This window comes from Genypterus blacodes, unplaced genomic scaffold, assembly GCF_046128005.1.
Source record: "Genypterus blacodes isolate CSIRO-AG114 ecotype Tasmania unplaced genomic scaffold, CSIRO-AGI_Gbla_v1 ptg000072l_1, whole genome shotgun sequence".
Classification (NCBI taxonomy): domain Eukaryota; kingdom Metazoa; phylum Chordata; class Actinopteri; order Ophidiiformes; family Ophidiidae; genus Genypterus; species Genypterus blacodes.
The window spans coordinates 2,072,796-2,100,285 of record NW_027466882.1 but is presented as its reverse complement, the minus strand read 5'-3'; the positions used below and the strand labels follow the sequence as shown (position 1 = coordinate 2,100,285).

The window sequence follows — 27,490 nt, the reverse complement described above, 5'->3', positions numbered from 1 at the left end:
TGTTTCTGAAAATAATCATCCGATGTTAAAGTGTTACTCAGACTGAAAATGAAGTATGCACAGATTTGCATGATAAAAGGAGGCATCCAGACGGTGTGGGAGTCTCTAGGTCAGCCAATATTGTGGGGTGAGAGTTAATGACCTTTGACCTTTAGGGGGGTTGGGTTCTGAGCCCTCCTGGTCATCAGAGCAGTCAGTGCAGGGGTACAATGGACACAATAGGGCCCCCACCCTGCACAGTCTTCACTGACCTGACCCTCACGCCCTCATCTCCATAACACCACCCCCTCGCTCCTCTGACTGAGATCTTATTAAGGATGTGTGTATGAGGAGGGTAATCCCCCTACAGCTGCCCATGACCGTGTCCTCCCGCCGTCATGCCTCCTCATCCCTCCAACACACAAGGTGCCCGGGCTAAAATAGGTTTAATCCACAGTGGGGGGGGGGACACAAAGAGTCTGTGTGCGACCAGTGTTTCCTCCAGTCCTGCGACATCTCTATCTGATGAAGGTTCAGCCTGTGGGCCTCTCAATCAACAGAAGGTTCAATCATCAGTCCAAACTGTGTGTGTTAATATGGATGAACATATATTGAACATCACCAGACATTTGAACTCAACTCTTCAGTAGTCTGAGCTGATTTTATGGAGATTGCTGGCCCTTTGCTGATCTTAGAAGGAGCTGTGCTGCTTAAATGGTGGACATTGATGGTCAGCAGTTGTGAAAAAACAGACAAAATGAGCCAATGAGTCATTATGTTGGTCAGCAGCAAACACTGTATACAGTCAGAGCATGATCAGCTTCCTCTTCTGAATGATGTACAAGCATCTTCACCTGCTCATGCTGCAGCAATCTAAGCATCAGGAGAAAGTGTTTACACTGAAGTCAGGTCAAGTTCACAGAGTTCTTAATGCAGCCCAAAGTGTGTGTGTGTGTGTGTGTGTGTGTGTGTGTGTGTGTGTGTGTGTGTGTGTGTGTTAGGGTTGTGTTTTACAGCTTAGAGAAAAACAAATGCAAGTAAGGTGATGATGGATTGTCTCAGTTTGTAGTAATTCCTGAGATTCCAAAATTACAAACTGATGGACTTGTATATGAGACACAAGCACTACTATAGACTGAAAAGCTCCAAACTGACAAAACTGACTGAGATCAAACACAAACTCAAGCCTATGTTGCATCATCTCAATAATCTAACCGTAAAGTTTATTATTAGTATTATCAATGCAAATAAGGAGCAGACAGAATGATTGTCATTGCTTCCTGCCTAAAGCACATTTATACCACAATATTCCACAGCATCACCAGTCTGAGTTTGTGAAACGTGTCTCCTAAAAGCTCCTGCTAAGGTCTCTTGAATACCAAGCTGTGGTAATTAACAGAGGGCAGAGGTTCTGATGTAACCACACAGAGGAAACCATTAGTGATTTTAGCTACATGATGAGAGATTATGCCATCAGATTTAGCTGCACTTGCTGGTCACACACTGTGTGTCTTGTGGGGGCTGAGCAGCCCACCAGGCTTTTTGTTTTTAATGAAATTTACCTAATAAGAGTTGCTGCATCCATCCTGTTGGCTGACACCTCCATGATTAAAAGCACAGGGCAAACAAAAGAGGCCTCCCTTTCCTTCACATTGACATTATTGCTTATTGATCCACTGGCCTAGTTAGAATGCTGCTTTTGGTCAAACCCTTTTAAACCTGTATTGACTGACAGAAATCAAATCATCTCCAAATGCAGATGGGACTCTCTTACCCCAGGATACCTGCTTCCAAAATCAATGTGTCAACAAACTGAAATTCCTACTTATTTATCCAAAAATAAATTACTTTTTGTTACTATATGCACACAAAGACCATAAAGACTCAGTGTAGCATCGTAATAAGGGAAACTTAATCATAGTAAACCATTATCTTACCCTTCACTTAAGCAATACGAAAACCTTAAATAAATAAATGCTAAAACGTTTGTATTGTTGCAGGGTGGTCACAAAATTCATTGTTTTACAGAACATATACAAAATGGTGTTCAGTGTTGGGATTTTAAGAGGAAAGTTTATTTAAAAGTACTTTGGGCTACATGTGGTAACTCCTCCTACTCCTACTAAGTTTTTTAACATTTTAAAGTTTGCAAAAAGGTTGTTCTGTCATTGTTTTCGGACATCGTTTATCTGTTTCAGAAACACTTGAACCTGACGTGTTTGTGTAACACTGAGGAAAGGAGTGACTGCCTGAGAAGAGTTTAGGTTCCCATTAGGAAGACAAAAAGGGAAACCCTGGGGCGATGGCTTTCATGCCTGTCCAGTTATTCCCATTTTCCAGGACAGGCTGTCAACTTTAGGCTTGGACCATTGTTTAGCCTGCTCCCTCCCCTGTAATGGATATAACAGAGGAGAAGAAGAGGAATGAGGGGAAGTGAAAGGAGGGAGTGTACATATTTCAAACCATTTTAAACCTGTCTTTGAACAATAATATATAGCAATGTACAATCAAAAGCTTTAATGGTAAATTCTATGCCCATCACATGATTTTTGTAATGATAAAAAACGAAGATCCCAAAAAAACTGACCATCGCAAGTCCAAAACCAGAAAGAAACTACTCATTCCCTGCTCGCCTGCCAATCCAACACATTTAGAAACATGCAGAGTGGACAAAAATGGCGTTAATGAATGGATTTGTATAGTCCTGATCCCCCTCAGTCTGTCTTTTCTTCTTCTGTGTCTTTTTATGGGAGGGTTAGGGGGGTTGCAGAAATCTGTGAAGTTCAGGGGCAGCGGTCTAGTAAACAATAGCAGAGGGGGTTCCTCTGACTGGACACCATCCTCCTCCACCCATCCATCCTCCAGCCTCTGACTCTCTCATGACCCCCGAGAGGCTTGGGGTTGCAAACACAAGGTGCTAGTGTGGGGGTTGCTGGACAGCCTTCCCCCCCTAAGAGAAATCTCATTATCATCTGCTGCCTATATTGAAAATGGCTCAATCTCTAATGCTATGCAATTCATCATGCCGCACGCAGTTTCAGCTCAGAACTTGTCATCTGCAGAGAGGGTGTTTCAGTCTCACTTTGTTGTTTGATATTGTGTTTATGCATCCATGTTGATGGTCTCGGTCCATGTTGATGCTCTTGGCTTTGAACCTGCAGTCCAGAATCCTTGATTGATTCAATGTCAATGTGACACTCGGTACTTTAACATGGACTCTGAAACTTTAAATAATCAACACTTAAGGCAATAAATAGTGAATTAGAGTTAACGCTATAATGTGATTGAAATCAGCACAAATCAAAATATGCTTACTCAGCGTAACAGACCTACTGAGCAGAGTTGCCTCATACTGCGACTACACATAATGTTTTCAGCGGATTCTTATTGATTCCTTCCATCTATATGGCTTTGTGGCATTTTGCCTGTACAAATTCATAATAATTAGTCCATGTAAACGTGTTTAGTTTGGCATCAAACTCAGTTGGAAGTTCCAAACCTGCAGTAAGAGGTATACGTATCCTGCATTAATAATAATTAATATTTGAAGTGTCTCTGAAAATGGAGCTGCATGACTTACAGGCAGGTTGTTCCTTCAAACCAAATACTGCAGCAACCTGCATCTCTTCCTTCCTCATGCATGAAGGTGACACTGCATTATGTTATCTTGTAATGCATTGTTTTGAGTGGCATTATGTTATCCTGTCTGGTGTTTTACTAGATCATATTAGTGTCATGTCAAATACAAAATTGAAAGATAGGACTAGAGTTCATAATACCCTCAATGTGTCTTTCTATGACATAACATTGTTTATGCACATTCTACATATATAAGCACACATAGCTGCTGTGCTGAAGGCAGCCTTGCCTTGCAGGTTGCAACGCCATGTGTTCGATAATCATGGCCGTAGAATGCAATGCAAGTTCCCCTTGGGACCCCAGAATTTCATTAACAGCCCCGAGGGATAGTAGGCTCAGGGGGGTTGCAGGGCTCTATCAGTCCGTCCAGGCACATCTGACCAATAGACCTACAAACCTCTCTGTGAGCTACATCTGCTGGGTGGCAGATCTTTTATTAGAAAAAGTGCAGATGCTCATTTCCTGTTGTGACCCATGAGTAAACCAATGGGAGAAAAACTGTTGTGTTTTCAGGCTACATGGCTGCATTCTGCAAGCAGAACATAAATGTCATGTGTAGCCCACAGACAACAGAAGGTTAATGCGTATAACTGTTGTGCAGTCGTAGATTTAATTTTGAGGGTTCTGCATAGTTGCAAGAAAGCGTTGATGTCTGATTGCATTTCTACAAAAGTTGAATAAGAGTCAGATGAGATTGAGATTGGAGGTGTGGGTCTTTCCGTCAAAGCTTTAATATTACTCATCATAACTTGTTCTTGCAGCTATAGGTTTGATATAGAAGGAACCACTGACCTGTTGTGTAGTGGTATTGGTAGTGGTTGTGTAGATGCAATGGAAAATAAATGATTAGACTTAAATAAATGTATAAAGCTACCTATTCAAATGACATTATCACATTGCATGAATTATCATCAGTTGTGGTTCTGCACTTCACCAGGAAAAGAATAAACAGGAAAATCAGTTCAATGTCAGGTTCAACTCCATGCTGCACTGTGTGGGCTGGGATGTTTGCATCGCTCAGCTGGCTTAACAGATGCAAAAGCCCACAATGACATTCAAATGCATCTTGCAGGTTCAAGTGCATTTTGTCATTGTTCCCGGTCCAGCAGCTGGGAGTGTCAGTGGCTAGTCCAGAAGTTCAAGGCTGTGCAAATGGGGACTTTCACACCGAAAGGAAGGAGAATGGAAAAGGCTGCGAGTGTCACCAAGGTCAAAAAAGAGAGGAGACGGTGGCATGGGAAAGTCACCTCAGAGATGGATCTGAAAGGATGGGAAGGGACGGGAGGGGTTGAGGGGATGCATAAGAAGGGCAGATGGTGCTCTAGGAATCAGGGTACGTGGTGGTGGCAGTTTTTACAGAGGTTACTGGGGGTTGGGTGCAAATAAGAATAGTCACAACACTATTGTTGCTGTTCACCACTAGTTCAATAGCGGGTCTCCTATCTTGACCCCTGCAACCCTCGCCTGTGTTCTCTCCGTAGTTCGGGTATTGTTGTTGGCCTCTCTGGCTGGATAGCTCGGCGGCATTCAGCCTCCATTATTGCTGCTCCTCAGTAAAATCCTAATGCAGCATCCATCAGATGACGTGGATTTCGTGTCAAGTGGAGATTTTGGTCTCGGTTCCCAGATAATCTGATGGAGAAGTCTGCCTTTGTCTGTGGTTCTTACATAGAAAATAGAGAAAATCTCTTTAAAATGTTGGTGTAGCATTCCAATATACCATTAGACTACGTTTTTAAAAGAAGACCACTCAATCAGATCCTCTGTCTGTTGAAATCCTATAGGGTCAGAAAAAAACAAACACATTCATCGTTCTTATTGATTCGTTACCAGAAATCCTCATGATCATAAAGCTTCAACTCATCTATGGAGTGGAAGGGTCATTCTCTGAAGAATCATATAGTAGAGACATCACATCAGCAAATAAGCAAAAATAAATAGATGAACTTGAGCTACTGTGTCCACACTCAGGATTGAGTTGGAGAGATGTTTATCATTCAAAGCAGATAGTGGAGTAAATCTACATTCAGTGTTTTTGAAGAAGCATTTTGTCTCTAATAAGCCGTTTGTGTCTTTTGCTTCCAGGTGGCTGTGTCAGCTCCGAGCTGGCTTTCCTGCTGGAGCCCAGCGATGTCATTGCGGTGCGGGATTTCCCTCTCATGCTGGACTGTCGGGTCCAGGGCGAGGAACCCATAATGGTCACGTGGCGTCGAAATGGAAGGCCTCTGCCCACCGGCCCACGGGTTCAAGTGCTGGCAAATGGCACGCTCCTCATCCAGAGTTTCCAGAAACGCAGGGAGGGGAATGATGCAGATATGGGCGAGTACGACTGTGCCGCCCAGAACCGTTACGGCATGCTGATCAGCCGCAAGGCCAAGGTCCAGCTAGCATGTAAGTGTGAGCATGTTTACATAAAGATCACAGTATAAAACACAGTATAATAGACCAAAAGTTGTCTTTAAATTCATATTTCACATATTTTATCATTTGCTGTTGATTTCATATCTAATTTTAATGTCCTGAATTTGTCCACTGTTGAATTTGATCTTCTGGTGCTCTGATGTTTTCTGCTGTGACTTTGACGTGATTCTGGTCGGTTTTTTCATCCCTATTTTTTGATTTCATTCGTTTTTTCACGGGTACATTCAAACCAACTTTGGCCTGATTTTATATGACTTTGTTGAAGCTAGTTGATATGTACATTGAGATCTGTGTCACTATGTTTAACTGACCAGTCTCAGCAGTGAACCGGGACTAAAACCCTGCCCAGCTTACAAACAGTGAAGCTCTGCACTCCCATCACAGCAGACATTTGCTCTGGAATTTATGATGTATGATATCCATACATTACCCTCACCTCAATAACAAGAATAGAGAATGTTCGGCCCTGCCCACAGTAAGTCACCACATGGTGTCTTATCCGTGTCAAAATATCCCACAGTGCTGGTTATAAATGATACTTCACAAGCTGAACGCCACTGTGTCATACCTGGCAACCCAAGACCCCCTCAGACTCTTTCATCCTTTGTGTTTTCAGGATTTACGGCCAGCAAAATATACACGCTTTTCAGTGTGGGAAACTAATAAATTAATGATGTGTACAGTACTGTACATTTACTACACACTCACACACACACACAATGTCCTTAAAGTTAAATGTACAACCCTCTCATATCCACTCCAACCGCTTCAGACCAATAAAAGCGAGGGTTTATGCGTAATCGAGAAGAATTATGGTGGCTTTAGTTTAATGCAATGGGTTTCTATGGTGATGTTTTCTCATTTGGAGAGTCTTCAGCACAGTGCACACCCTTATTGATCATGGCCACCGGGTTATTAGACCCCTATGTGTGTGTGAGTTCAGGTCAAATGCGTGGTTTGATGTTTTTGCCTGTGAGTTACATGACGGTTATCTTATGGGAATACAAGGCCTAGAGCTGTTGGTGAAGTAGATCGTGATTTAAAGGCTCACAGAGATTGAATCAAAATGGGCAAAAACAGTTACATTCAGTTAAAGTTAATATGATAACAGCTTAACTATGTCTTTTCTGACACTCTACCGTCTTTGGTTCATTGGTCTTAGTCTTCCTACACGTTCAGCAGAATCAAACATGTGAAGGAGGACACATAATAAAACCAATAGGAGTAGTAACACTGTCAGGGTACAGCACCTTTACACAACATTAACCATGCTACTGTGCTTTCTTGCGGTTTGTTCCTCAGCACTGCCCAAGTTCCACACACACCCGTCGTCTATGGCGGTGGATGAGGGTGGCGTGGCTCGCCTCCAGTGTCAGATCAATGGAATACCTGAGGCCAACATCACCTGGGAGAAAGACAGAGTCCCCCTCAACACCACTGATAGCAGGTAGGATGAATCTGTACTACAATGCCTGAGATCAATTAGAGTTACTTTCTACTGAGTAAAGTATTCACTTGTGCTTCTGAGTGAATTTGTGTTGAACATGTTGTGTTTTGTTGTCCCCCTGCACCAGGTTAACTCTGCTGCCGATGGGGATTCTCCAGGTGACGGGAGTGAGGCAGAGGGATACAGGGGTTTATCGCTGTGTCGCATCCAACATTGCCAATACTCGCTTCAGCCATGACGCCACACTCAACGTCACAGGTAGCCGGTCATACTTGCAGAGAGCACATGCTTCCTCCTTCACTGCACCACTGGGTTTGAATCCTGTGTTGTCCCTGGTCCTTTGTGTTGTGTGGTTAATGCTCCTCCTGTTGCCCCTGACCAAGGCACTAGTCTGTAGACATGGAGCTGTAGATAGATAAAAGTGCAAATGTAAAGTGACGTAGCAAATGAAAATCATTCTTTGACTTTTTAATAATGCATGTGACCTCACCCTTTGAGAACCAACCTGTGTTTTTGTAGGATTTTGTGCTTCTGGTTACTTCATGTCTGTTATCATTTCTGCTATATCGTTAAATGCTGCAAAAATGTTTAAATAGTTAAAATTACATCAGGATAAAATTGCTTAGACAATTCAAGGAGGGCTGTTCAAAGATTCTAATCAGAGATATCCTTCCAGGTGGAACTCCCAGAACCTACAAGGAGCCGGTCATCCTGTCTGGACCCCAGAACCTCACCCTTACTGTCCATCAAACTGCCATCTTGGAATGCATCGCCACAGGAAACCCAAGGCCCATCGTCTCCTGGAGTAGACTAGGTACCATCACAGCACCCAACATATACAAACAAATGCCATCCAACATGTACAAACACACATTTCACACCTTCTTTTTCATTAATCTGGGACACAGTTTGACACAGTTTGATATAATCTCTCTCTCCCTTTTACAGATGGGCGGTCCATTGGTGTGGAAGGGATCCAGGTTCTCGGTACAGGAAACCTGATGATCTCCGACGTTTCCTTGCAGCACTCAGGTGTGTACGTGTGTGCAGCCAATCGTCCGGGCACCAGGATGAGACGCACGGCGTTCGGCAGGCTGGTGGTACAAGGTGAGGACACAAAGTCAGACATATCAATGATGAAGTTTTAGTTATAGTTTCAAGTCATTTTTATAAATGCTGAAGAAGATCTACAACATATTTCTTTTGATAGAATTATAGGTTATGTCATGACAGAGTGTGTTCCGCCCTCAATAGCAGTCCAATCTCATTTGTTGTAGTGTCAGTTTCCTGCCATAATTCGAGAAAATCAAAACTCTGTCCTCGCATTCAAAAGTTTGCATGTGAAACAAACTTGCATATGAATCTGTCTGCATGTTCCATCTGCAAGTATAGCAAGAGAGGCAATGTGTGTGTGTGTGTGCGTGTGTGTGTGTGTGTGTGTGTGTGTGTGTGTGTGTGTGTGTGTGTGTGAGTGCGTGTTTACTTAACCATATTAACTTGCCGTGAGAGAGGAGAGGGAAAAGAAAGAGGGAGAATGTCCCATCCCTTCTTTTCACCTTTAGCCCCGTTGCTGCCTGAGCGGGATTCGGGGGGGGGGGTCGATTCAGGACACACACTTCCCAGTTCCTTCTTTATTTACCATTAAGTACTGGCAGCAATGTCTATCTCTCTCCCTTGTGTGTGTGTGTGGGGGGGGGGTGCAGAGTAGAGGTGCGGTGTCATCCATCATTCTGCAGATGTCTATACGCTCAGCCTCTCATATTTCTCACTGTCATTACCTTGGTTTTAATTGGCTGTCCTGAGGCCCATTAGTATTATATAAGGCCCATTAGCAGCATTAGCACCTCTCACAGACCCACAGGGAAGCGACAAACAGTGTGTGAGGGTTCAAATGGAATTCCTTACCTCTGCAGAAGTCTTTAGCAAACACTGTACCATGTAAACTACAATAATAAGTAAATATATGGGACTCAATACAATTATCCATATGCTGCTGAATCATTTTATTGAATAAAGCATAATACATGATATTGAGCATGTACGGTAGTTATGAAACATTTTGGATATTGTTTTTATACACAGAAAGGGGGGAAAATACAAAAAAGAGAACAAACCATGAATGAGAACAGGGATATATGGCACACATGTGAATCAGGTCCAAAGATCCATCCACATGCTGAGTGTACTGCAAGTCTCATGACTCATCACCACTGAGTTATGGACATTGACATTCATCATGTTAGCTGTAGAGCCCACTGTAGATCAAATGACATCATCAGTTTTTTGGATCACACATGGTTCTTAATGTGTTTGTCTTTTGTCTTCCATCCACCCATCCATCCCTAATGAGTTCAGCTCTTTGACTGGATCAATCAATACTTCCCCTCTCGGTCTGTAATGGCGATGCCTCTGTAAGGAGGAGGCACATCTGTAATATATTCATTAATTTATTGATCTATTTTCTGTCATTGGTTTCATTCGTTGATAATGGAGAACAAAGAGCTTCAGGCTTTGGAGAGCTTTGTTGAACGTGTAACCTTGAAAATGTGTCAGATCCTAACAAGATGACATCAGGACAGGAAGTCACGCCCACAGAGACAAACTGCAGGGAGAAATATTTTGGAATATGACAATATGGGAAGAAATATGGGTCACATATATAATTGTGTGTGTGTGTGTGTGTGTGTGTGTGTGTGTGTGTGTGTGGGTGTGTGCGAGGGTGTATGCGTGGGTGTGTGCGTGGGTGCGTGCGTGTGTTTCTCTGTCTGTGTTTGTCGGTCACGGTCAGGATGAAGGACAAAGGGGACAGGAGACAAAACTCAAAAGGGTGCAGGGTGCACAGGGGTGGAGGTTGTGTTCAAGCTTGGGGGGGGATTGAGGAATGACCTTCAACCTCTGACCTTTGAGGACTGGAAAGGGGAGGGGGCAGAGCCAGGGACAGACAGCTGTGGAAGTGGAGGTGGAAGGAGGCGTGGTCTCAGGGTTTGATGGATGGATCCTGTCTGTGGAAGCTTTTTTCATGCAGATGCACCCCGGGTGATTTCTCATAATTTATATGACCATCAGAAATATTTCCCACAATGTCCCACACAAAAAATACTATTAGATAAGAATAAGCTTGCATAATTATGAGATAGTTCAGCTTTAAACATTCAAGTTCATTCTTCTTTTATACAAATATATTTGACTCAACTGCATATTTCAGACAGGTATTACTTGTAATCACAAAATGACACAATATCAAACAAATATGGATAATTATTAGACTTTAAAGCATCCATATGAAGCCACTAGACAGTTGGCCCAGATAGTTGTACTTAAACTGAGGGAACAACAAACATTCAGTTACTGCAGTATGTAAGTAGAGTTACATGCCTTAAATCCTCTACCACAGTCAAAGGTAAAGTTGTATTTTGAGGGTTAAAATGATGCTATTCATGCACATTAATGCAGTACATCAACTGCCCATGAATTACAGCATCACACAAAAATAATATAACCATGACAACAAGGAAACACTGTAGTTGATTGTAATGATATAAATGGAAAACAAAACTGCATGCTGTAGCTTGTTTATGATGTACCTACATTTACCCTCTGATGGTAATGGAGAGCCAAAAAAAAACATCCATAGCTGCTGCAGTGATTAATATAGAAACCGTTGTCTTGGTGACACCTCAACCTCAGGACCTTCTGTTCTTCCTTCAGCTCAAAGCAGGATTGGGTGGGTCAAAGTGGGTGTGAAGGTCAGTAGATCAATAAGATGCTGAGTGAGGTCTGACATGGGGGAGGGGCCTGTGGATCCGGGCCTATGGAGCACAGCTATATGTATATGCATTTCCATTGTGTAGCTAATATTGAAGTGAGTGTCGGACAGAACCGCCAGGCCTGCATCTGTCAGGACAGCAGAGGGCAGGCTGGGGTCGGCCCTGTGTGTGTGTGTGTGTGTGTGAGTGTGTGTGTGTGTGTGTGTGTGTGTGTGTGTGTGTGTGTGTGTGTGTGTGTGCCTGGGTTAAATAAAGATGGGGGCGATACGAAGACATAAAAACAGTTTATGAGTGACTGAGTTTCGTGACTGACAAGACTGAGAAAAGCAAATTAATTAAGTTTAATGTTGCAGCTTTAATCTAAGTGGTTAAGAAAAACAAAATGCACAATGTATAAATGAAAGAGATTAAATCTGCATGAAGAAGTCTTTACAAATAGACCAAGAGAATAGAAGCAATAACAAGTTACATGTGAACGATGAACAGTGATAATAACATTAATAATATCCAAACAGATCAGAGTAGATGCATCTATGTGTGTGATTATATTCAATAATCTGAATTTATGTAGAGTACTTTTGTTATCATCCAAATTATTTTACTCACATCATTGTTTATTATTATTTATGTGTTTTTTATATTTTTGTCAGATTTGCCATAGTGATGGATTTGTGATGTCATTGTTATAATTTGATTATTGTTGATGTGATGTGGGTAAACAAAGTGTATAATGGCTCTTCGATCTCTCTTCTGATTGGATTGTGTTGTTTAGATATTGCTCGTGGTTTATCTCTTTAACTTCTCTTATCTCTCCTTCTCCTCTCAGCGCCTCCCGAGTTCCTGCAGTGGCCGCAGTCTGTCTCCAAGCCAGCAGGGGGCAGTGCTGTGTTCACCTGCGTGGCCCAAGGTGTCCCCGATCCTCATCTGATCTGGCTGAAGAACGGCAAAGTCCTCATGCCAGGACACAACGTCAAGCTGACCAATAACAACAGGTAGAATGTCAAAGAATAAATCACATCACAGATAAATAATATTATACAACAATAATATCAGAATATCAGAATCAGAATCAGAATCAGAATCACTTTATTTGCCAATTAAGTTTGCACTTAAGAGGAATTTGCTGTGGTTCTGGGTGCAACGTGTAACATATAGAAAAAGACAACAGAAGACAACACATAAAACAACATAAAACAACATGTACAAACAGCAGCTTGGTGAATACTTAAATTAAATTAAAAACACACTAAATTAAACTAAATTAAATAAGTTAACTAAATGAGTGCTGATGAATAAGGTGTTAAAAAACGTGCAGGGGATTATTGAATAAATTAATTTAAGACTACTGTTAAATAAAGTCAATGTGCAGGGGTTTTTGTGAGGTCAGTGGAGGACCTGGGCCTTGTTGATGAGGCCCACTGCCGAGGGGAAGAAGCTGGATTTGTGGCGTGAGGTTTTGGTCCTGATGGACCTCAGCCTTCTGCCAGAGGGGAAACAGTTTGTGTCCAGGGTGGGAGGGGTCGGCCAGAATCTTGCCTGCCCGCTTCAGGGTCCGGGAGGCGTACAGGTCCTGGAGGGACGGCAGGTTATATATATATATATATATATATATATATACAGCATGAAGCATGATTGATCTGATGAAGCATGAAGGAATGATTCATCCTTGTGCTTCCTAAATGGAAAGATTGATTTCCCTGAAGGTTATCTGACTTGGTGTTATACTGTGATAAATAAGCGTTCTCTTAATTGTTCTGAGCAGTTTAAAGTATAATACATATTTATATTATACAGCAACTTTATCAGTGTTTACAGTATGCAATATTATTGAGCACTGTTGTGTTTGTGTGTGTGCAGTACTTTGGCTCTGACTCGGATCAGCTCAGAGGATGAGGCCATTTATCAGTGCATCGCTGAGAACAGTGCGGGCACCAACCAGGCCAGCGCTCGTCTGGCCGTGGCCCAGGCTCAGGACCTGCCAGCAGCTCCCCAGGGCCTCAGAGCTAGTGCCCTGTCCAACACCGCCCTCCAGCTCACATGGAGCCAGCCGCCTGCCGATGTCACTGACAGCATTATCGGCTTTGTTTTACATATCCGCAAGATAGGGGGTGAGTCCTTGTCTGCAAAACTGCAAAATGTGCAACATGTTTATTAGATTTATTTTAATTTAGACATTGTGATCTCCTTTTACATACTGATATCAGCGCATTACCTATCATTTCATAGAGAGCACATAGCTGCTAATTAACTCCAGATTCAATATGGATTCTGAGTGCAATGATGAAATGTGTGTGTCTGTGTGTGTTTCAGAGCCAGACAGCCATGAGCTTCAAGAGGCCATCAGTAAAAGCACCTTTCAGCACGATGTGGCCAACCTGGACCCAGCCACCACCTACTCCATCTACCTGAAGGCCTACTCCCCTCTGGGAGCCAGCCAGCAGTCCGACACTGTGGTGGCGACAACAGTAGGGGGCGGTAAGAACATTAAATTTATAAAAATGATGAGGATATAAAGGCAAACGTATGCAATATAGTGTGTATTAATTCAATGGTTTATTTTTCATTTCCTCTTTTGGCTTTCTGCTGGTTGCTACTGATTTTATTTTTTTTGTATTTTTGTTTGTTTGATATGCATGCACAGAGGCTCAAAGGACTTGATTTTCTGAATCTTTACACTTAAAAGAAATAATGTACTCTCTTTCCCTCCATAGTCTCTTTAATGACTTTTATCCATTCATTAGTTTGACTGTTGTTGTTTTAGTTCTCTCTGTTCTAGCTGGTTAATAATGCTCTTTCCTGTCTGTTTGTCTGTCTCCATCCAGTTCCTACCCCTCCCACATTCTTCACCAAGGTGCTGAACACCAGTGCGGTTCAGGTCCTCTGGGAGCTTCCCAGTAAGGCTGGAAAGGCTGAAGGCTTCAGGCTGTCGTACCGCAGGGTCCCACATGCCGACTACCAGGGGCCCATCCAGCTACCCTGTGACATCAACGCTCACACCATAGCTAACCTGGGTGAGTGTGTGTGTGTGTGTGTGTGTGTGTGTGTGTGTGTCTTCGTACTTGACATATTGCTGAACATCTTCTGATAGAATCACATATTGTATGTACTGACATGAACATGTTTTCCCTCATTTGACTCCATCTTCCTCTGCATCAGTTTGCTCCTCATCCTCAGCCCCTCCTCCATTGTTACTCGGTGATACCTCCAGATTCAGTGTGTAAAGAAAAGATAATGCACACTGTGGGTTTCTTGTGAGGAGCTTTAATAGACTATATTAAACTAAAGAAAAGGAAACTGCACACACTTCTTTCTCTATATACAACAAAGTGATTTGTTGGATGTTTTGTCCCTCGCATTCTCGAAGGCTACAGCCAAAACATTTATTTAATACATCACTACTCTCACCTAGAGACAGACGGTTTCCCTTCTTTACCTCCAGGTTCAACATCTGTACCCAGGAGGTAAAAAGCATTTCAGTTAGTAACCAAGTCATGAAGACAAGACATCTCCACACATTTACCTCTTTAACCAGCTTAATCACACACACCCTTCCCCCGCTTGGCTCCTATAGTGTAGTATATAGTATAGTATATAGTTGCTGTCCACATTGTCAATCACTGCCAAGCATCAGTTCATAATGTAAATAAATTATCTGTAATCCATGCAAATCCTTCTTCTCAGAGACAGAGTGTTGTTACTCAATCACCTGGCAACCTAACATCAATCTTTTCATCGATAGGACATTGGGTCCTCATTGGTCCAGATGAGACAGAAAAGGGTTGACTGTGGTGTGTTCTGGTTTGGATAGATTGTTGTGATGGGATGTGATGCTAACGTTTTTAGCTAAAAATCAGCTAAAAACGTTAGCATGTATGAGCATCAGCTGTTGTTTTAAAACATTCAGTGACTTGGAGGTGAAACAGTTTAATGTTGAGAGTCAATGAACTTGTGGAATCTGAGTGATGTTTGTTTGTGATCTCTGTTTCAGAAGTGGGATCAGTGTATGAGGTCAAACTAGTCGCCTACAACGGAAACGGGGAGAGTGAGTGCTCAAAGAGGCTGGTGTCTCTGGTGGAGGAAGGGACCAGTGCGCATAACACTGGTCAGTATCATCAACAACACATACACAGCGTTCACTATACACACACATTCACACCGTCCTTCTACTGTATGCTTCTTCACAGTCAAACAGTCAAAAGAACAATTCTGAATACATCCTTATCAGTCATCTTAACAAAAGGTGGATATGTCTCCGATCGGTTAAGCCTTTTATTAACACAAAGACTGGAAGAAGAAAAATCTACCTCAACTGATCCAAAGCTGTATGATTGATAGTAACAGACCAGCAGAGTCACTATATGTCTAACTAACAAACAATATGACTATAACAGACTGATTGGCTGAATTTTGCAATATACACATAGTATTAATAACTATAAATATATATAATTCCTAATAATTTCTGCAGCAGAAAAGGCCTTGATGCCACTGATAACATTTAAACTTTTTTGCTCAAAATGTTACAACTTATTGTCATTGTTATTATTATTCTTGAAATCTCATTATGATGTATGTCTCCAACTTTGGCACTAATAATCCACCATAGCAAAGTAACTTCATGCCAAACTAGACGAAAATATCCAGATGCATGTACAGGAGTATCTGGCTGCTAAAAGGATTTGGCTGGAGAGTGACAGGAAGCTATGTTTTGAGTGGTATGTATACATTTATTGTGTATGTTCTGTGTGTCTGACATGTTTGGTGTGTTTGCCTCCAGGTTCTGGCCTGTGTGAGTGCAGGGATGCTGAAGCTTCTCTGGGCAGTGTTGTCATTGGCATTCATATCGGCACTGCTTGCATCATCTTTTGTGTCCTCTTCCTCATGTTCGGTTACCGTCGCAGGTAAGCATCTGCATCTGTGTGTTGTTATGTTATTTAGCATCGCTTCTGGGAGAGTGTGCAGGATGTTTTGCTCACTGTTGGACTATGTTTCCAGTTTGTTTTGTAGTAAAGGCACTCAGGACAGCTGGTCTGTACCGAGGGACGACGCAGGACATGATGGACCTCCCAAAGACGGAGCACGAGTGGAAGTGGGGCCTCAGGTAGTGACATCAATATCTTCTAACATGATTAAAGAGAATCACAATGAACGCAACTTTAATGTGGACTTGTCTTCAGTAGAGGTTTATAAAGTAAGTAATAGAGTATAATTCAAAAGCCTTTCGGTAGTTGCTGCCGTCCTGCATGAATTAAAATGACAAGAGACAGAAGGAAAAACATTCTTAGATCAATTTAATACAAGCAGGGTTTATTGCTGGGTGTGAGTAAAGCTCATTTGACAGCGCTCATCCTCAGACTGCACCCACCTTCAGCTCGTCATCTGTCTGCATCAGGAGCTTTATATCTACTTTAGAAGGATTATACCCGTCACTCATGATTGTCTTTCAAACTGCAGGAACCTTTTAATGAACTCGCAAATTAAACTTTCCTTCATGTTTGCACCATAATTGAGGTGTAAATTAAAGGAACGTTGCTGGTTCTCATTGTGCAGATTCAAGCTTCACCCAGACCAATGACACAAAGAACCTTTTTGTACTCAGAGAAACAGCAGCAGCAAGGTTACAAGGCTTTTGAGAGGATGGTAAACAATATAAAACTGTGAACTGAAAGGAGGTGTGAGACCTTCACCTGTCTGTGAGGATGAGCAGATCCAGAGCAAGAGAGAGAAAGAGTTATTTCTTACTTTCCAGAATTCTTCTAAATGTGAAGCAGTGATTTAGATGAATGATTTCTTACTTTATTTCTTTGCTCTTGTCTCTTGTCTCTTGTCCCCCTCTCAGGAAATTGTGTGTCCTGCGCAGTGCCAGGTTGTCATTGAGCAGCACTCAGCAAGTTTGCCTGGCACAGGCACTGGCTAACACTGGTCAGTAATATTCAGATCCCACCCTCCCTTTAAAGAAATGAAAGCTTTCACCTCACCTGGAAAACAACCCCCCACCCTCACCTCCAATCAATGTGCAGCTTGCATGCCCTTTGATAGGTGTCCCTTATAGATTCAGTCTACACAAAAAACAGCTGTTAGTAAACCTTAACGCGCCCCAATACAACAAACTATACCCAAAAAGCTTTTAGATCCAGGAAATATCCTGCTCCTTCTGGTTTCAATAACCCACAACCCCCCTCGCACCCCACGCCTCTCCTACACCCCGACCCCGACGTCAAGCCAAAGCTTATTGCCTTTATTGCCTGTGCATGTGCCCAGTGCATGTGGAAACGAAAGCCTTCTAAACAAGTTCTGTCACGTCATTGTAATGTGCACAGTACAAAAACATGTCAACTTACACGGAGTCAGTACTATAACCAAAATAATGTATTTCACTGAGCTCTAAGGTAAGTTGACATGTGACGATGTGCACTATGACGCCAAATAAACTCACCTAATGGTGATGTTAGTCTGTTGTGACAGATTCTTGACTATTGCCTTCAGTTAGCATTTGCTCTGCAATAAGAAAGGGAAGAAACATAGCGGCCTTTGCCACAGCCTTATGGATGTGTGTGTCTGTGTAAACCAGCCATATAGAGAACTAAGTAAGCAGACCTTCCACTCCCCAGGACCTCCAAAGATAGCTACCTCAGTCTGAGCAGCGAGTGAGGCAGATGTTAGCCTTTTGATGCTGCTTGGCCAACCTACCTCAACCAAAAACTTTCAAACCCTTTAGCACTCACCAACTACTTCCTGGCCAGTGCCAAAGCCAGTGTGTGTGCCTACAGCAAAGCTTGTCAACAAAGTGCTCACCAGAATGACCACCACGGTTACCGTAACCATGGCGGAGCCTGAACGCCACTTTTCCTGAGCTCTTCACTTCTGCAGCCCTTTCTGATCTGACTGCAGAGATTAGATGCAGCCTCTGTGATTTCCGTCACTCCCTCACCCGCTTTTCCAAATATTCCGATATCTCCAAAGACAAATGTGCACCGTGGATTTACCTCATGGAAAATATGGCGCTCAGAGTGCGCTGAGCAGTTGCATCTCCACAAACTTGTTGGCGTGTTGAAGCTAAGCCATAGAGATGTGTTCAGGCCCCGCTGCCAGGTTAACCCTTCCCATTCCACAGGAGTCACCCTGGATCATCTACAACACTGAGCTGGAAACTGCTAAAGGTGTTTTTAAGGTGATTCCTGCATGAATGTGCACAGCATGCATGTTTCACCACGTGAGCCTCTCCAAAAAAAGTCCTCTAATGAATACAAAGCTGAGTGATACCCAAAGACATTTTATGGGTTTTCTTTATTTTCCTTTATAAATTAATTTTCAAAGAGAAGCTACGTTTTTAGCTACAGTTTTTAGATGAATTCTGTTTTCTGCAGGTTGTCCTGTATGTAAAGTTGCTGTAACTGAACTGAAACCAAAAAAAGTTTTGCTCTTGATTTCTTTAATATTTTAAAGAATATTATTCATTACCTTTAATTTGGAAGTCATTCAACTCCTTCAGCGTAGAAGAACAGAAGCTTTTAATGAATGACCAAATGAGAAAGTCATATAGATTTTTATGTCGATATATGAAGAAATACTTGCTTTCTATATGAGTATTTGATTTTTTTGTAAATACAGTTTATCACCAAATAACTCCTCATTTTTAACCTTCATTGTCTTTAGCGTGACATGACGTCCTCATAGCCAAAGCACAGTGACACGCATGTGAGCGTGATGCCATATAGACTGAACATGTGTGTGAATGCTCACACTGCAGCTCGGAGGTCTAACCACACACGTTGCTTTAAGGTCCTTTTGCTGAATTGTTATTTTTCACTGAAGCTTTTTTTACCTGTTTGACCAAAGAACACAGTGATTTTCTCAATAAGTTTCATTATGTTGATAATTTCCATGACAGGAAAAAGTGATTTAATTCAGAAGTGATGAAGGACCTAACATACGTTTTGCCTCAAAGTGTTATTGTGTGTAACCCTGTATGAGTGTTAAATGCTTCCTCCAAAGCAATGCAGTAAACACCCTCTTCCTCACTCCTCACAGAACTGAAATTGATACCAAAAAGTGTTTTTGTTCCTAAAGATGAAAAAATGTTGTAGTGTTTTTTAGTGTGTAGCAGTTGAAGTAGATTTGTCGATTTGGTTCATTTCTCTGTTTCTTCTAATTTTGCTATTTTGTTCTTCCTGCTACACACAAACAATGTCTGTAATTGTTCTTATTATTATTAGACCTTGTACCATTGATTCTGATGATTTTAACCCTTGACCCATTTTTTTACTGTGTAAGGATGGTGTGTGTGTTTTTAGAATGTTTTTGTTTTGGTCTTTAAGCAGGTATGGTGAGTTGTGCACACATGGTATATTTGAGCTTTAAGAAGTCAAACTCACCGTCTGCCTCAAAGAGCCACAACGCTAGCAGGAAAAAGTACAAAATTAGAAAAAACATAGGAAAGTAGTAACTGGCTGCTAGTAACGACGCAACAATGATGCTTTAATAAATGAAATGCGTTCTACTGTAGCAGCTGAAAAAGCTTTAACATGTTTAGCGGCTCAGTTTTTGACCAAAAGGAGGTTTGGAGGTGACAGACTGACAGACAGACAGCAGATTACAAAAGCAGAGACTCATTTCTGATTTGTTTTTTATAGCATATTCACACAAACGGCGCTAAAGAGTCCTTTCACCAAAATGACCACAGAAACATTGTTTTGGTTTGGAATGTGAGAGTTCATTCCTCGATTTGTTTGCGGTCATTTGGGTGAACCGACTCTTTAGTATCATTAATTTATTTATTTATTTATCATAAACACTTAAGTCTTAAAGTCCCGCTAGCATTTACGAGACCACAGTCGCACCGTGTGAGCGAGAATAGACGGTGACATCATGGCTGAACATATTTTCACATGATGACGTTTCTTGTTGGTGTATTTCCTCCTGAACTGCTTCGGTCTCTGTGTGTCTGCACTTCAGCTGCTCTCTCTCCTTCCTTCGTCACGTGTCAGTGAAACCAAATAAAGTAAAAGAAAATAAAGAGTTTTTTACTGTTGCTCTCTCTGTCCTTTGTCAGTTTCTTTTATATTTCCGCTAACACTGTTCCAGGTGAGGCCAGATGAGACCTTCTTTCCTTTTTAAAATGATCTGAAACATTGAAACCAAACTCTTTGAAGTAGTTTTGGAAAGATGAGGTGTGTTCTAAAGATGATTTGATCCTTCCTCACTCCTCAACCACAGCTTAAGCCACACATGTGTCTGGTCTGGAGGCACTTAAACTGAGTAGTGAATTGATGAGGTTTTGTGATGGGTTTAAATTATAAATGATCAGTATAAAACAGAAACGTTCTCTGAAATAGTTCAGATTATCAACTGAGTGGCACAGTAGCATTGAGGGATAGTATGACGGGCCTAAAATAAGTACAGACCTGTGGATTGTTACAAACAAAGAAGAGTTAACTCCGAATACAGAATGCTTGAAGTTGAACGAACTCACAAATATGCATTCATTCGCTCAGTAACAACCATGGTGTGTCAGTGTCAGTGTGTGTTAAACGTTCAGAGTCGGTGGCTACAAAAAAAGGTGGCAACGTAAAACGCCATTACAAAAAGACACGGAAAGGGAATGAAGTTAAAGCCCAGAATGCTCAACACAATGTTCTCCGAGGCTACAGCGGATACTTGGACAACATGAAAAGCCTTTTACTGATGGGGAGATAGAAAGAGGGCAAAAGGAGGAAGATCCCTCTGTCAGCAACAGCTTGTAGAAGATCTGAATAATGCAGCGTGCATTGCATAATATAGTGTGCAAATGCGTGTGATAATGCAGCTTGTGCAGAGAGGAAGGATTTCTGGGAGGAGCTTTAAGGTCTGACAGCACTTGAAATGCACACGTTTGTTATATTGTCTATTGTTTGTACTGTAGAGTTTATATTACAACCATTCGTATATTATATAACAAATGTATATTCCTGCTTTTCTGAAATCCCTTCCTTTTTTTCAATTTTGTTTCTCAAACCATGAACATTGGACATGAAAAAAAAAGGTTACGTAATTTCTTTCAAATCTCAAAGACATTTATTGAGCATATATGCGAGTGTATAAGAGTGTTTAGACAATAACTTTGATAGATTCACATTTATTGATACATATTAATTGCATATATTTGATGACGTTATCACATTATTTTCCCTGTAGTGCATAACAGCCGCTCACTCTTCACTGATGGATCAGTTCATGTCGAACCACCGGGCGTCTTTGTTGTCATGAAGATTTCAAGCGAAACACGCTCTGTACCCCGCCCGTACAGGTGTGTGTCCCTGACAGAGCAGCACCCGTCCTCTCCTGATCCCCATGTGCCAATAACACAGCAAACACGTGCATAAAGATGGAACTGAACTGAATTCTGTCATCGTCCAGTAAGAGGCAAAGTTCATTTGTTTACTTTGGTCATGTTGTGACCCTCACCTTGTTTTCCGCATTGTTTCCAGCTATTACACCACAAATTCTTAATATTGCCCCTTGCCCCGGGGACCTCCAATTCAGCATTGTAGTGTAGCGATGCGCTTCAAAATAGCTTCTGCAGCACGGTTTTAACGTTTGCAAAAGATAGTTAGAATATACACTGAATGATTCTCTGCAAATGTAAATGTACATGTGGCGTTCGGTTCATGATAACCTTCATCCACCGTCTTACCCTGGATTCCCACTGGGCTGGTTTGAGCTGGGGTCAGACTCGACATCGCCGCTAGCTCCAGCTCTAACAGCTGAGAGACGATCCACAGAGCGAGGCGAGGCGTTGTTGGACCGCCGTCTAAAACAGCAGGCCATCACATCAGCCAGGTCTGCCCGGAATGAGGGTGTGTAGAAGCCGTAGATGACAGGGTCACAACATGTGTTCAGGTTACCAAAGACAAATAATATATGGTGTACGTATTCCGGTGTCTGCTGGATGATGTCTGGCTGGAACCAGTACCAGATCCCCAGGATGTAGTAGGGGGTCCAACAGACTACAAAGGAAGAAACAATTACAATGGTCATCTTGAGAGTCTTCATGCGAGCTTTGGGTATCATGTCTGTTCCACTGCGTCTCAGACAGTGTTCTCCACCTGGAACAACACAACACAGGGAACAAATGGAGCTTACAAACGCAACACATGAAAATAAGACTTCCTCTGACCTGTCAAAGATGACGAAACAACACGTTATGCACATGAATAATGTCATTCTACTCCAACTGTCATCTTGAGTTTCTATCCTTTGCTCAGTCACCTGACATGCTCACTGGCTCTGATTACTCAATCAATTCACCGTGAGCTATGAGTTGCTCTTAGTGAGACCATTGATCCTACCTTAAGGATGTGATAGGTCAGTGGCGTATCACAGGAACAGTAAATGTAAAGACTTTGAGTATTCTTGTGGATACTACAGGATTGCCCAAGCCCTAAATGCATTCTTATGTCACTGTTATTGACTATTTGTCTGCCTGTCCCATTGGATTTACACAGTTTGCACTGGTGAGGAATATGATGAAATAAGCAACATTGACCTGAGAAGATAAAATATACTAGAAAACAGCAGAACTCCATGGATCAATAAGAGAGGTGATTGTGAGGCTCCACTTGCATCCACATTTGGCCACACAGCTTTCTCAGTTAGCGCAATCAATTCTGTGTACAAGCCAATCAGCGTTAGACTAACACACACTCTCACCAGCTTTATAGCACGGATGAAGACTTGTCTATAAGCCCTGTAAACATAATGAAGAATGCACTCTCACCTATGTGCTAGTATTGTGTATTTTTGTGTGTTGTTTTTTTATTTTTTACTGTGTTGTGAATCTGTGATGTGTGTTCTATGCCTTTTGTACATGACATTATTCTTTGTCTACAAACTAAAATGATTTGATAACTAAATCAGGCTCAACCATCTAGGTGTGTCATGTTCCACACTAACTAAAAACTGGTGAGAGGTTTAAGTGACAGCTGACTCAGCACTGATTCCTCACTACACCACATAATGTGTTGATTGTTGCTGTGTGTGGTTGCTCAGTTGTGCTGTTATGGCCTGAAAACCTGGAGTTCAACTGTAGAGCTGCATTTTCCTATTAAATGAATTCAGCCCCCATTCACACTTAACCATATGTCTGTTTATAATGCACCGTGTGACCTCGTTATCGCATGCTAACGTGAGGTGTAAACGCTCGCAGCATGTCTCATGATCAGAGCGCTATCAAAGGTCCTATTCACACCTCCAATTAACATCTGTCTGCATTATCTAGATAATGAATGCTATCCAATCTGCCTGATCTCATTCATATGCTCCCATTGTGAGAGGATCACGCTCATAAGTAGCAAAGTGTAAATTCAACGAGTACAGTGGGGACACATTCATGAAGTAATATCCGCCCAGCTACGCTATAAATTCATTTGAGTGAGTGATTTGACTTGAATGTAGACCTGTTGCTGGAACACAGATAGTGACAGCCCGAGCATGAGTTAGTAATTCATTCTATTAGTTATTCAATGAATCAATTACAACGCATCAATAGGGGAAAACACAAACCACTTAACAATGTGCCTACTGAGATCCAAACACAATGCAGACAGCATCCAGATAACGATTATGCACATTGATGTGGATGCACATGCAAGCTGAGGGAGATAAATGTCTCTATTGCTCTGCCTTTTTCTCTCCATCCTCTTTGTTTCTGTCTCTTTCTATTGTCTGTCTCTCTCTGGTGGCTGATGAGAAGCTTGTCTTTGTTACACAGGTGCATGAGTACCTGAAGTGACATCAGAGCTGTAATTATACGATGAAGCATTGCAGGAAAAACAATAGAAATTCTATTTAGCATGTAGACACAATACCACGAGTTTTCACTCTGCTGACTGAAATTTAAATTTAAATTCCATTGCACATTTTTCAAGTAGGCTGTTTAAAATTTTCACTTTGCCTCTTCTGTGTTCAATTCAAATAAAATCAATTGGATTTGTGCGTTCACTTGTCCGTATAGAGGGGTTCACAAGTGTGTCTGTCTGTGCTACAGGTGGCATGTAGTTCCTAATCTGCAGCAGCACATATAACAGCCCTAACTCACACAGAAGCATGTGTGTGTGCTCTCATCCTATAAATATCAGCAGTTATTTCCTTTGTAAAGTTGGTAAAGTGATTTCTGATGATGTTGATTATTGTACATTTATTTTGTAGTTCAACTTGCCCGCTTTGCTGCAAATAATGTTGATATAATGCAATATTTTTGACAGTTTAGCTTTTATAGTGCAAGTTGTGAACCACTGATCACTGGATAATGTGTGAGCCCCCTTTACATCCTGTGGTTTCTGGGGGCTTGGACTGTGTTTTGTAGTGCACAGATAGCTGTACTGATAGGAAATGTTTTGAAAATGCTGTTACCATGGTTGCCAAACAGAACAGCAAGCTGTGCCGCACTGCTACAATACAGCATACGCAGCTAGTGTGAAAGGGCCTTCAGGACATTTTTCAGTTTCTTCATGTAATTCAGTTTATACCAGACCAAACTGAAATACAATTTTGTGCACCCCTACTTATGATGAAAGATGAACACACATATATGAGAGCACATGATGAAACATGGTGCACATTTATCTCTATCCTACAGACACAGCGACGTAATGCAGGTCACACGTCAGAGGCCTGTGAACGCTTTGGTCACACACCTTTGTTCTTGTGCATTTGCCCATTGATCTTGGCGAGGATGCAGCTGTAGCAGAAAATCATAACCAGCAGGGGGCACACATACAGAGTGACAAAGTGAAACATGTTGTAGGCCGTCTCCTGCCAACGATGCTGGAAACTTCCATGGGTCACACACTGAGTGAAGTCCACTCCTTCAGCTTTAATAGACCGAAATATGAACAGCTGCGGATGAAGAAGACGTAATAAGATGAGGAATGACAATTATTCTGTGTAGTCACACAAAAATAAATATGCACTTTGTTTATAGCAAATAAACAACACAAAGAACAACCCAGTGCAGGTTGCGTTCTTTGCCTGCATGCTGTGCATTTAACACACACACTGCAGCATACTTGCCCTCATAGGCAGTTGCTAAACATGTAAAATGATTGCTGAACTCATATTTATCATGTTATGAAACAGTGTTTTCTGTTTCAGTATGATGCTATGGTTACACACAATGGTTGCTCACTATTTGGTCAGCATGTGAACATACAACAGTGATTGTACTTCAACTAAGATAAATGTGCCTTAAATGGAGTGGAGCCAGTCCTGCGCTGGCTGCAGCAGATATCAAACACACCCTCACATCACTCTGCCTGCACTGGTTCACTGCACTAGCAATTCTCCAGTAACATTCTTTCAATATGTATAGCCCCCAGAGAATAAATGCTATTAATCTCTATTATAGCGTCAACGTCAGGCCACAGAAATGTGTGGAGTCATTGCTTTACCGACCAGCGCAACACATAAAGACACAAGAGCTCAAGTGAAATCTTTAAAACTAATGCAAATAAAATACAAACTGGTAGAAATGAAAATCTTTTGTTGTTTAAGTCTAGTGTAGTGTACTTAAGCGTAGTGTAGCGTCTATCAGCTCTACCTCCTCTCTAAATATTTATATAAACACTAAAAAAAAGAAACTGAACTAAGATGCCCTCTAACATAGCTCATGTGTTAAACCAGGTGTGTTTGGTTAGTCAGCAGTTACAGTGATACTCTGGCGATGTCACCAAATGTGATGATTTTTGAATCATTAATGTGTGAACCAGATGACTGACGTTGTAAGTTCCAGCATCCTGTAGATATTTGACGGTCTCTTACGGGTCTGCAGGCCTTTGAATGGACCCTTATGCTATTCTCTCTAACAGTGCAAAGATAGAGGTTATGCATACCACAATAAAAGCTGAACATACAATATCTTGTTGATTCCATAATAGAGCTGTGTTATGCAATAGTAACACCATATAAAATATTTTTTCTTATTCTCTGCATATAAATGAGATCCTTATGGAATCCTTTAGACCTTTACTTCAAAAGTCTTTCCATTTGGAATTGTGATCACTTTTGAACATTGCTGCACATAAGTTCATAGTTGTAATCACAGGAGTTTAGAAATGTAATTAAATAGGTTTTGTCTACTCAGTGTCACATAAATGTTAGACAGTTCCAACTGAATCTGCATTTCAGAGTTAAATAAGCTGATTCTCAGCAGCAGCTGGTGAGGTGGACAGACTGTGAGATGTACCTGTGGAGATGCTAACAGCAGACTGAGTATCCAAGCCACCAGCAGCATTCTTTTGTTCCTGAGACCAGCGTCAAGTGAATCCAAAGGATGAAGGATGGCACGGTATCGATCAAGGCTCACCACCACTAATATGAAAGCTGCTGAGTGCATAGCAAAGAGCTTGAGGAAGCACAGAAGCTTACACATGATGTCCCCAGCATACCATTGCACTGTAATGTTCCAAATGGCATCCAGTGGCATAACTACAAAGGTCATCACCAGATCAGCAGATGCCAAGCTGGCAATGAGCGGTCGCAGGTGTGCTGCCAGCCGATGACCCCGACCGCAGCAGACGCTGATCAAGACTGATAGGTTACTGATGGCGGCAAATACAAACAGCACAAGCGTGGCTGCAACGCGGCACCGGGCGGCAACTGTGAAAGTTGGAGCTTGCCACTCCGCAGGAGACAGAGGGCCGGTTGAGTTCAACAGGGAGAAGATGGAAGCATTCTCGGATTGGTCCACAGGTGTAGAGAGCCACAGGGATAGATTCCCTGCCATCCTATGAGAGAATGTGCAACTATTAATTTGACATTGCCCTAGACAATGTAACCACACAGAGAGAGCAAAGTACAGATTTCTGTTGTTTGCACAACAAGTACAACCTGAATCATCTGTCAATGATGGAGAACAATGGTGTCACAGATGATTTTGTGCCAGGAAATCTATATTTTCATCAGGACACCAAGTAACACAAACAAGTGTTTGTGTTTTTTGTCATTTGCATTTTGGCCACTAAACAAGACAGTCCTGTGGACAAATGGATTAGTCCTTTTGTTGACAAATGCAAATGGATCTTTGGTTATTTTGAGAACAAAAAGCATCAAGGTGTTACTTGGTTTCATGAAAATATGCAAATTGTGGCTGAGAAGTCCTTTTGGAAATAATTAAGAAATGCTGATTAAACATCATACATTTCTTGAATGAAGTGTAGTACAGTCACACAACAACACACAACCCCAATAATGGTCACGTATG

The 27,490-nt window shown here is 41.8% G+C and overlaps 2 protein-coding genes across 2 annotated transcripts; one reads left to right on the top strand and one right to left on the bottom strand.

Moving 5' to 3' along the window:
* The first annotated feature begins 1,953 nt into the window (after positions 1–1,953).
* Positions 1,954–17,170, top strand: LOC143005732 (immunoglobulin superfamily DCC subclass member 3). Its single transcript, XM_076157090.1, has 15 exons — positions 1,954–1,967; positions 5,660–6,009; positions 7,342–7,486; positions 7,614–7,744; positions 8,163–8,300; positions 8,435–8,593; positions 12,080–12,245; positions 13,111–13,361; positions 13,564–13,728; positions 14,076–14,264; positions 15,242–15,355; positions 16,031–16,154; positions 16,249–16,354; positions 16,804–16,893; positions 17,093–17,170. The coding sequence occupies exons 1-15, from the start codon at positions 1,954–1,956 to the stop codon at positions 17,168–17,170; spliced, it is 2,220 nt and encodes a 739-aa protein (XP_076013205.1).
* Positions 17,171–21,921: 4,751 nt separating this feature from the next.
* Positions 21,922–27,013, bottom strand: gnrhr1 (gonadotropin releasing hormone receptor 1). Its single transcript, XM_076157162.1, has 3 exons — positions 26,474–27,013; positions 24,927–25,128; positions 21,922–22,337 (listed from the first exon to the last, which is right to left on the bottom strand). The coding sequence occupies exons 1-3, from the start codon at positions 27,011–27,013 to the stop codon at positions 21,922–21,924; spliced, it is 1,158 nt and encodes a 385-aa protein (XP_076013277.1).
* Between the last annotated feature and the right edge of the window lie 477 nt (positions 27,014–27,490).

Excerpts from the sequence above, each read along its gene's own strand:
- gnrhr1 (XM_076157162.1), bottom strand. The coding sequence starts at position 27,013 with ATGGCAGGGAATCTATCCCTGTGGCTCTCTACACCTGTGGACCAATCC. Across the intron at positions 25,129-26,473 it reads TGCTGTTAGCATCTCCACAG|CTGTTCATATTTCGGTCTAT; the intron begins GTACATCTCACA and ends CTTCATCCGCAG. Across the intron at positions 22,338-24,926 it reads GCAAATGCACAAGAACAAAG|GTGGAGAACACTGTCTGAGA; the intron begins GTGTGTGACCAA and ends GTGTTGTTCCAG.
- LOC143005732 (XM_076157090.1), top strand. Across the intron at positions 12,246-13,110 it reads AAGCTGACCAATAACAACAG|TACTTTGGCTCTGACTCGGA; the intron begins GTAGAATGTCAA and ends GTGTGTGTGCAG. Across the intron at positions 14,265-15,241 it reads TCACACCATAGCTAACCTGG|AAGTGGGATCAGTGTATGAG; the intron begins GTGAGTGTGTGT and ends TCTCTGTTTCAG.